The sequence below is a fragment of the Botryllus schlosseri genome, chromosome 1, assembly GCF_051294905.1.
Source record: "Botryllus schlosseri isolate E-star chromosome 1, Bs_hap1, whole genome shotgun sequence".
NCBI lineage: Eukaryota > Metazoa > Chordata > Ascidiacea > Stolidobranchia > Styelidae > Botryllus > Botryllus schlosseri.
The window spans coordinates 17945849-17956703 of NC_137236.1; the positions used below are offsets into that span (position 1 = coordinate 17945849).

Genomic DNA, 10855 nt, shown 5'->3' on the forward strand with positions numbered 1-10855 from the left:
GGCCTGTGGTTGTAGATCCAAACAAACACTTCCAAACCTCTCGAATGACCTGTTCATACATATGATGACGACAGGCATTGTAGAAAACTTTCCTGTTAATCAATTCTTCAAGTAACGGAACCGCACCTTTGTTTTTACCAGTGCTTGAGGATGTTGTGTCAAACACAAGAGCTCTAACAGATTTTGTTAAATTCCAAAGTTCCAGCAGTTCAAATGATGCATCAGCCTGTGCTTTTCCTGTAGCACTTTAATGATGCAGCAGAGCGTATGGTAAAATTGAATACCGACTATGCTGCGTTCATAACGGATGACAAAAAACAGCAAGCGAGCCTCCTACAAGCTTTGGAAGATCACCGGAACAGATATGCAGATTTCTCGAAATCAACCATTTCATCCACCTGATTTATGTAATATTTTGCCAAGTTGATCTCTTTCTTTGCCTCAATTTTTCGTTTCCTGTGATGTTTATTATGTGGCTGTGAGTGGATGTTACATTTACAGTTGTATTATTGCACATGGGGATCCAGGAAATTGATGAACAGGGCCGGGTAGGTTTGAGGGGTGTAGGATATGTGATCCAACAAAATGACTATCAGTTTTAGGTAGTTTTGAGCAGTTCTAAGGCAGTGTGGGACATGGAAATGATATCCTGAACTAGGAATGCTTTATATAGTGGGGTTTTGTAGCACTCCAAACCGCAACAGCTGCATAAATCCATGTTATATGTCACTTTAACTAGGCTAGGTAAAATCGTGACACTCAGATTTTAGGGGAATCCCCTATTTTCAGCTGCTATTCTTCAGCTCAATGTGCACACGGATGCAGGGAACGAGTTACAAAAGAAAGTAGCTAGAATATGTTTTTAAGGTATAAGGCATGGGAATCGGACTGAAAACCTGGACTTTTTGAAAGTCGGTCAATTCTGAACAACCCTATTGTATATATATCATTGCTGTCACAGCACTTCAGGTACATGCAGTTGAGAACATCCCGTCCGATTTTCAAGTGCTTGAATTCGGAGTCATAGCACCTTGATAAACTTGAATCTCTGTGACCCCAAATGCTACATAGGCTACCGCACATACTAGGAAAACGTCCACTTATTATGTCACTAGCAGTCTTGTTGGTAACGTAATGACGTCGTACTTTATCTATTGACCCCTCCAATACATGATTACGTCACAAAGTCACAATTCATGAATTTGAGCGCGAGAATACCTTTTGCGAATTTTCAAGCAGACGGCGGATGTCACAAACACAAAACTATTATGGATAGAAAGGTATATATTGCACATAAATCGTAACCATTGATACCTGCCGAAGAAAAAAATCTTCAGAGGTGGTCAAGTAGCCTACTCATAATTCGCTATTATGTAGAACTAGACGTACAAGAAACCTATATAAGAAAATTATAAGTAGTGATTTCCAAATATTCCAGGCGTCGTTTTCATATACCACAACTGAGTAGAAGTGGAAATAACGCTAAAGCACTCACCACCTGAACGAGAAGTTCAAGTAGGCAAAACCTACTGGAGTACTTCAAAAAGGTACAAATATACTTCGCTACTGACAACCCCTGAAAATTACTTACGCCGACAGAATATTTTGGTAATTAGACATAAACAGTCCGAATAAAGAATTGGATTTAGAGCGCTGTTGATGGGGAGCAGCCCAACGGCCGACACAGTGTACGCAGTGCTCGAAATATCAAACCCGAACAAATGCTTGAACCCGAGTACACATAGAGGAACCCAGCATACGCAATCGGTGGCCACCAACAGAAATATGCGAGCCTGCATTTTCTGTATTTCGTTACGTCTCTTGATAAGTGTTTTACTCGTGTTCGATGTTTCGCTTCTCGTGTAGCGAGTGTATTTTCGTGACTTCCAAAACTTCTGCGAGCTGACAGTGGGCAGTCTACTGTTCCTATTCGTAGGTGTATTGTCGGGGCACTTTTTCGACGGGCCGCGTTGAATAACCCTGCTGCTCTTCGACAGCTTGTATATGATGAGATACGCCGCGAAAATGTACCTAAAAGCCGCTAGATTTATCGATGAAAACACAGTGGTGTGCTTCCAAGACGAGTCTCCAATCGAGGCGAAAAGTGTCGGCAGGCAAACGCTGTGCGCGCTGTAAAAGCCGAAATATTTCCACTTCGAATACGAGGGAAACAATTCCGCGGATAATCCCTCTAGCTCACCCCAGGACATATCGTTTTGTGAAACTCCGAATCCCGTAGAATTGTTTGAAAACGCGATAGTCCTCAACAAAATGTCGTTGGCAGTCGTGCGGTTTACGACAGGCGGGCGTACGTGAGGCAAAGTTATCCAAGCTTCCGTGGCGTACGAATACGCGGTGCCGGGCAAAACCGGGACAATCGCAATTAAGAGTGATAAGACCCAGATCGCGACGCACACTGCCGCCAGCACTTTCAGCCGTTTCAAAATCCGCAGTCCGAACGGCTTAACAACAGTCGCCAGGCGTAAAGTCGTCAAACCCCGAGAATCAGTACAGAAGTTTGGCTAGATAAAACCACTATCACACCGAGAGTCTGGCAGAGACAACTGGTCCTCCAAGCTCTGTCATGCTCCCATTAGTTTGAAGTCTTTGACAGCGACACGATTCCCAAAATTATCAGGTAGACCCCATCAAAAAGTCGGCCGTGGCGGGGTTCAAAATGAACACGCTGCCCCATATTCTAATCGACTTTTTCCACCCGCTCGGTACGCTCCTAGTCTTAACTTTACGAGAGATATCATAAGCCTTGAAGCGGATGTGACATTCAGCTAATCGTGGTCGAGTTGATGAAGTCAGAGACATAGCCAGCGAACGTAACTTAGTCCAGGGGTGAATGCGATGAAGCGTTAACAGTGACTGTAGGGTTTTGACGATTACCATTGAGTTTCCAAATATCGCAAATATTCCCACCAGCCACATAAAAGTCAAAACATACCATCTTTCACTATTCTGTCCTTGGAGGCGAAAGACCATTTCCGCTGTTTGATTGCGAACCATTCGTCACTCGCGTCTTCGAATCGCTCACTCCGTCCGATATTGCCGACGAATTCACGTAAAGAGGACTGCCGGAATGGCAGTAAAACCTCCGCGGGCACACCATCTCGTCAACGCCACCGGGACAGTCGATTTTATGATCGCATATCAGGGACCTGGTCAGGGATTGATTGATTGATTCCGTGTCTAAGTACAGGATTGATTTGGCTGAGAAAAAGACGGAGAAATTTGGCGTAACTGCCGCGGCCAAGGCTCACTTCGTGATCGCCTTAATTCGAGATCATTCATCTACTGATTCATGGCTAGTCTGGAATTGTATTTGAATCCTGTGGACTTTGCTGTCTCAATAAATGAGTAGACACCAATTCTCAGAGATTCATATGTCTCGACAACTTTCGTAGCATTGTTGGACTTGTGTTTCTTTGGCCTTTCTTTACTGCTTCGCAGTCTGTCCTTCATATCTATTTCTCAGTACATTTCGTCCTCGCCTTCCTGACATTGGCGCACCCGGTCGCAAATCTCAATCGGGCTCACACACATTTTGTATTTGTTAGATTGATTCGAGATACTGCGCTCCAGATAAAGAGATACACTGTAAATATTTTAGTGTCTTTAAAAGCATAAAAGATATCACGTTTCATGTTCAAAAAGATATCACAATAAAATGTGCTTGATGCTGTGTATATTGTGATTTAAGATTTATGTGCTTTATATATAGTGCTTCATGATTCAAGCGCTATCTGAGCTGTGCTACGGCTTGATATGGATTACTAAATAATCTGGCGTACTCGACGACTTATCCTGTTCGAAACCAGCAATATATGAACATTTTACTATAAACGAAACAAGTGATGTGCATGCTTTCAACAAAACATGTTATCAAAAAAATGCACTTGTAGACATTAAACGAAATTTACAAATCTTGCACATCCTGAATGTATAGCATAGAGGCCAAGATTGAAGAACAAACTTGTAAATTAACGGGCTAAGCAGCACTGAACTATTTGACAATACTTCCATTATGTCATGTGAAGTCATGCCAGACGTAGAACTTCAGAGGTGCAAATAAGTTATAGTACTTACTGATATCTAGATGTCATGGCCAAAGTGGGAACAAGTATAGACAAAAGATAAGGGACACCGAACCATCAAGTTCCTGGGATACTTTCCATACTAGATTGCTTGTACAAGCCAGCACTAGAACTTCAATAAATACGAGGTGGTGCAAATTCAAAAGTATTGACTGCCTTCACAGTTAGATGCCAAGTTAAAAGTAGGAACTAACATAACGAAAAGATAAGCGACACTGCTGGAATATTTGCAATGTCAGATTACTTGAACATTATATGGCAAGACATGAGTAGAATTGCCAACTTCAAATGCGAATGGACCAACGAATGATTGTAAAACCTAATGGAATGCTAACAAAGGTCTTCTGCTGCAGCAGACTGTTCGAATTTATGAAAAAAATCAGATAGTTTGGTGGATACTTATTGATTATTCTTGTCACCGACAACGACATACTGCACGAACTCCAGGAGCTGGAATTCTTTGGGCTAAGACAGGTCCCAATATAGATATATCGACTTTCCATTAAATAAAAGGGCAAAAGAACATAAAGATAATCAGTTTTGGGCCCTTGTTAAGCGCCTCCAGCGTGGACGATCGTGGGCGTCTTTGGGCGATAGCCCGCGTTGCGCTAGCTCGTTCTCTATTGTCGAGCGCCATGTGGTTCTATTCCAGCCACCTCTGCGCCATGGCTCCGTCGGAATGTGGTTGATGATGGCGGCAACTTGTTGATCGTATTGATGCCGCACTAGATGACCGATTAGGCGGAAGCGTCGTTTAGCAGCCAGCAAACGGCATGGGACCGTTTTTGTGAGTTTGCGCAGTGCATTGGTGGATATGTGCTCCGGGGGGATGGATGCCGAGTGCGTAGCGGAGGAGTACATCGTAGTTGGCGTTGAGCGTCTTAGCCAGCTTTTCTGTCAGCGTGAGTGCTTCTATTCCGTAGAGAAGAGCCCGCTCGACAGTGGCATGGAAAATGCGGGTCTTGAGCTGAGGTGAGGCACTTGAGTGGAAGAGGCAATGTAGCCGTCTTGTTGCGCCCCAGGCCTTTGCTCGTTTGGCCATCAGCCAGAATCCATCCCTGTATCTTTCCATTTCCATGCTTTGAAACCACCAAATGTGGAGCTTCGGACGTTTTGCTGTTGATGTGAATGTCATGGGCCTGAAAATGTAGGCAAATTTTTTATTGTAACTACTCCAAACCATTTCGAGGGCCATGGGTTTACCGCCCCTGGTCTGCACAATCATCTGTGTTAACAGAAGGTGCTACGAAACTCATTGACATTACAACAATAATGCTCACAATAAAAACCTTCTTAAGGTCATCATAGTTATCAAGCTATTGCATGATTTTCAAATCATACATTCGTTATAAACTGAAAGTTATATTAATCTTATAAACAAGTACCTGTAGTACTGATAACACAGATATTGCGGTCTTCTTTTTCGAGTTTATTCTTAGATCGGTCTAACTTGTGATTGTAATTGTTGCAGCTTCACTTCATCAGTATTGGACTGAAAACATTGAATAATTGAGGGGTTATTATCAATCAAATTTAATTCAGAATGGAATTGCGAGTTCGCATTTACCTCAAATATCTTATCCAATATGAGCATCATTCTTTCGTAGTATGTTCTGATCTCTTCAACTGTGGTTGGTGCGATCAAATTCCAGTTATCTTCCCTTACCTGTAAGAGAATGTATGTGTCTAAGAATGATTAGAATATGATCAGATCTATGAATATATTCATACAACGGGGTTGTAATGACTCGAGTCATGACTCGATTCGAGTCGAACTCGAGTCACGATTTTCTGATGACTCGACTTGACTCGAGTCAATATGTGTATCGACTTGACTTGAACAATGTAGCTGTAAGCTTCGATCACTTTGTTTGCGGTCAATCTATTTGTGAGAGAACAATCGAGGCTAAGTGAAACGACCATTGAATGATTGGTCACTTTCAAGGGTTACACCAGCGTTTCGCGAACCATTCGAGCATATGCAAGATACAGTGATAAATATAGACACCGATTACTTGATGACTTGAAATTGGCTAGTGAATTTTGCTCACGAGTCACGAGTCAATCCGCATTTCTGATACGCCGAGTCAAGTCAAGTCATTTTAGCAAAGTGACTCGAGTCAAGTCATGACTCTAGTCATCCCAACACTGCAAGATACTATTAAAAGTGAGGAAAATTAGTATATCATAAATGCGAACCATTCGATATCACCAAACAGAGTTATAACAGTGGGTTTAACAAGACTTTATCAGGAAACTGAGCAGTCAACACAATGACTCAGACTCGGACTTGAGTCATAATTCCCATGACTCGGACTCGAACATCTGCTTGATGACTTTGACTCAATGGTGGCAATTGAAAATGACTCGACTGGACTCGAGTCAAAATTAAAAAAGTGACATTGACTTGCGACTCGGAGTCTTGTGACTTGGTTACAACCCTGCCATACACATACAGTGAAGAAACAGCCTTGGCACATAACCTCTATAACAAAGCAATAAGAAGTTGTCATAATTGCATGCATACTCACTAGTCTGATGTCGCCCATGGTAGGGAACGTTCCAAGAAATCTCTTTCTTCGTTAGCTGAGAACGCCGGAGTCCGTATTGATGCTTGAATGGAGACAAGCCTTTGTGCCGATTGCGGTCTACATAAGCTGTGCGAGTGTACGTGATTCGAGCGCTTGCTGAACTTTGAAGCTGAATACCAGCAAGGGCATCGGAGGAACGAGTTCAGGGTCTTTGGGACTGCACGACGGCTGCAATATTGATGGAAATATAAGATAGAATCTTACTAGAATTATGCGGATAAATACCATAACATCCAAATGGAGATCTGCATTGGTTGCTCCGGCATCTCCCCGAGATATGAGCTGCAGACACAGACAGTTTAGCTCAATTCATAGCAAAATTTCACAAAATAATGATTACTGGTATTGGCGTGGCTGAAGGTCCTATATCCTCCCGGACTGATGGCTTTATGGGTAGGGTGGTATCTGACTGCGCGAGTGATTCTACATCGATACGGAGCGACTCATCCACAGGCAACGTGGTGTCCGACTCTGCAAGTGACGCTGATTCACCGCACGGATAGTTTGGGTCTGCGACTGAGAAAGATTCATGGCGTGTATTGTCTGGACCTCCATTAGTTGCTAGTTCCTCCCATAACTGTAACAACAAGATTTAGTTGCATGAACGGAGCTTCCATAGTTAATTAGCTCGTACTTCTTGCAGTCTCAACAGACGCCAGACGGTACGTCATTTGCCAAAGGTCTTTATCACGAAGCTTGGTGAAAATATCCGAATCTAAGTCATTCTCTGAGATATGAAATAATTTTGAACATAACATTAATTGACAGAGCTTGCATGTATAAATCAGACTTGACGTTTCAGCAGATGTTTTGTAAGCCGATCTGAACTCCCAACAAAGGAGCACAACCAATAACAAGACTGTCCGTTAGACATTTATCAAAAGTACACGCTAATAATAACCTAAGCTGCATAGTAACCATTCTAATAGATCACAATTGTCACCAGCATTCAACCAACTCCACACAAGATGTACTGAATATAACTGCACAAGCTGCCTCGATTAGCTAGTTAACAGGGCACATTGCTGAAGCTATATTACATATATACTTACCTTCCAATTTCTGGACGTGCTGCCATGAAATACCGTTACTCGCCAAGAAAGCTTCAAAATCCGCATGCTGATTCCCTGTCATCGCGATCACACCACATCGCAAAAGAGCAAGAAACGGCCGAAAAAAGAGGAAGTTTAAGAACAGCACTAAAGGTCACTCCCGGTCGTGGCGCTTTAGCACGATATTGTGCTGCCACAAGCGGCAGATTTGGCGATTGCGCTTTATCTCATTTACAGTGTAGATGAAGAGCACAGGATGTCTTTGGGCTTGCATACATCGCACGGAGAAATGTCTGTACCGTTGTCCCACGTGAGCACTCTGCTTATCCCAGGTATGCACGCTCCGTTGAGGAAATCCAATGCGTTTCCCGGCGTTCGCAAATTCCCAAAGATATCGCGCAAGCTTTGTGCTTTACCGCGTCTGTTCCATTTACGAAATGTGCTGTTTCGTGACCGTAATACGTCCAAGCCCATGCTTATCACGTTGTTCATTTTCGGGTGGGTCATAGTGCATAGGTATTCGTCGGATATGTCTGGGCAATGAAATTTGCCATCGCATACGTGCCTTTTCGCAATTGGGCGCGAAGTAGAGATGCAATACGCGGTGTCCGCGGCATTATTCCCCATATCTCTGGCGTCACTACGGGGCGGGATTTTGCACTGGTGCTTTTCGTTGCAAAGAGGAAGGTGCGGTCTCACGAATCGATTCATTGGCCTCGACTCTGTTACGGTAAAGCAGTGTTGGTAATATCATATCTTGGTTGTATCTTCTACAGGATGGGCAAAATAGATTATTTGGTTGACTCGATTCCAATGCGAGTTGAATATTCGCGCATCACTCATTAAAACCATTCAGAAATATGGAAGAAATGGAAAGTTGAAATAAATATCTACTATGTGACCTCAAAGATACTGATGTCAGTTCTAAACGTATGGGCTAATGAAATCCTAAAACTTTTCCACTACGCCTATTCGATTATACTTTATGAAAATGCTGTGTGTTGATCTGGACTGCAAAAAATATCATCATAAGTAACGTGCTCATAGCTTTGTACTACATGCTTTGGGTGCTGTGTTACGACTAGGGCTGGGCGCAATGATTCGAGTACTCGAATCTGAATCGAGCATTAATTTTAATGATTCGAGTCGGGTAGTAAAAGACGATTTTTTCGAGAACTGAAATTATACGGTCCTCACCACTGAAAGTTGATTTATCAACGAGGAGTTTATCACGGATCAACGAGTTTATGTTAATTTCACTGTTGAAGCCTTGAAACCTTGATTGGCCGTATCGTAGCATACGAAACATGAAGTACAAAGCTACGAACGTTACTGGAAATAGCACATTTCCGAAGTCATGATCATTCCACAATATTGTCACCAAGTGCAATGAAATCGGTATGGTCGAAAAAAATAACAAAGTATGCTTAATATGATGGATAACAGGCATTATATTCTTCGTGGTCGCTTAAAAGGTACATATTTGAACTTTGACAAATAATATTCTGCTATGACGTCATAATGAGTGATACTCGATTACTCGACTCGACTCGAAGCATTTTACGTGATTCAGAATCGAATCATCAAGGTACTCGATTTTGCCCAGCCCTAGTTACGACTGATTGAAATTTCAGGGTAGACACCGCGGGAAAATGTGCCGAAACTATGATTTACGGTGATAATATATAATATAACTCTTAGTGAAAAAGAGGGTATGATTAGGTGCAATGAGAGGCGATCTCTTACCTGCGGTCCATCGGGGAGAGTAAAAGGCGAGTTCGACAAGTATGAGAAGGAATCGGCTTGCCATCGTAGAGTTATTTGGATTATCAGACTAGTTGTATTACCCTGCAATGCAACAGTTTCATACAGTTTTAAATGTTTAATCTTAACCATAGCTGGTCAAATGTCGCATACAATGTCGTTGATTTGTTTGTTTGTTTGTTTGTTTTGAGGTATTCATGGTGTTTGTCGACTACTATGGCCATTTATTAACATCGAAAAACTAAGTCGCATTGTATCACGCGCAGCGCGAAAAAAATTCCAAGAAGGAGTCAATTTCAGGAGTCAATTTATAAATTCAATTTGTTGTCGACGGCCTCCAATACATACTAATTGAATTACGTTTCCACGGCAGAACAAATTTCCTTCTGCGGCCGCAGGTTGGCTACCCCTTTATTAGAGAATGTCGGTAAATGACTAAGCAACACTCCGAGATACAGTATGCATTCACCTTTATAGTAAAACAAATACCATAGATAGCACGAACAACAGCAACAACTAATGGCCGCGTGAGCTATACTCGAAACGGTGGTGTCGCGTTCGCTATCCGATATAACGGCGGCGATCCGCGTGGCGGAGATCATTCACAAACTTCAACCGGAAGCAGAAATATCGCATTGCTAATCAGCAATATTTCGATCGTAATTTTCAAATCTCTCATTTTGGTATTTATGCATTTGAATTCGACATAATATTCCGACTGTACAGTATAGGAACGTCTCCAGTTGGATAATCTGAATTGACGCACCGATAGCAAATACCCTGTTCCGTCAAATAACGTAAGGTCGTTGTCCTGCCAAAGACTCTCTGAGTGAGATGCACTGTGATACTTGACGTTAAATTAAAATTGCTCTTATGGCCGTAAGCTAGGCAGATACTTCAGGTGATTGTCACCGCAGTGTGGCTCTACATCACGGTATATGATTTAATGTTAGGCGGGTGCTTACGCATTCTACAACTGTGGAAATAGCTGCGGCAGGAGCAAAATAGAAACGAAATCCAAAGTGTTAGCGGAACGTACACCTGTCACCATCCACAAGCGCGACCCGGCAGAAGCATGTTAACCGAAAATATGACAGGGTCGACTCAAACATCGATAATCTTCACAATAAATAATATATTGGAGACATAATCAAAAGGAAGGGGTTTCGATTTCGAACCGCAATCGCCGCTGCGACTGACCCTGCACACGCACGTACCACCACAACAGTCATAATTAGACGACTGACAGATCGTGCCTAATTCCCTGCAGTCAATGATCGCTAAAAGTGCCGAGTTATCGGGAATCATGACTCTAAACAAGTCAAAAGGTCCCGAGTCATAAATC

The 10855-nt window shown here is 42.6% G+C and overlaps 4 protein-coding genes across 9 annotated transcripts in view; all 4 read right to left on the reverse strand.

Annotated features, from left to right (window-relative positions):
* Positions 1-10855, reverse strand: part of LOC145443621 (4-galactosyl-N-acetylglucosaminide 3-alpha-L-fucosyltransferase 9-like) — a 132618-nt gene that overhangs the window by 78764 nt on the left and 42999 nt on the right. The window lies entirely within an intron of this gene.
* LOC145443703 (G-protein coupled receptor GRL101-like) lies at positions 1202-2641 on the reverse strand. Its single transcript, XM_080321653.1, has one exon. It carries the CDS (start codon positions 2208-2210, stop codon positions 1584-1586), a length of 627 nt encoding a protein of 208 aa, XP_080177779.1. The 5' UTR covers positions 2211-2641; the 3' UTR covers positions 1202-1583.
* LOC145443778 (uncharacterized) lies at positions 3949-7988 on the reverse strand. 3 transcript variants are annotated; one of them, XR_013916533.1, is made up of 5 exons: positions 7747-7988; positions 6920-7271; positions 6635-6862; positions 5671-5769; positions 3949-5595 (listed from the first exon to the last, which is right to left on the reverse strand). XR_013916533.1 is itself a non-coding variant. In XM_080321739.1 (4 exons), exons 2-4 carry the CDS (start codon positions 6650-6652, stop codon positions 5539-5541), a joined length of 174 nt encoding a protein of 57 aa, XP_080177865.1. In that variant the 5' UTR covers positions 6653-6862; positions 6920-7008; the 3' UTR covers positions 5496-5538. The 3 variants fall into 3 exon arrangements, 1 of the variants encoding a protein (XP_080177865.1); XR_013916537.1 differs by lacking the exon at positions 7747-7988 and adding an exon at positions 7329-7700 and having other exon boundaries at positions 5495-5595; XM_080321739.1 differs by lacking the exon at positions 7747-7988 and having other exon boundaries at positions 5496-5595; positions 6920-7008.
* LOC145437815 (uncharacterized) lies at positions 7978-9878 on the reverse strand. Its single transcript, XM_080315116.1, has 2 exons — positions 9493-9878; positions 7978-8468 (listed from the first exon to the last, which is right to left on the reverse strand). The coding sequence occupies exons 1-2, from the start codon at positions 9554-9556 to the stop codon at positions 7978-7980; spliced, it is 555 nt and encodes a 184-aa protein (XP_080171242.1). The 5' UTR covers positions 9557-9878.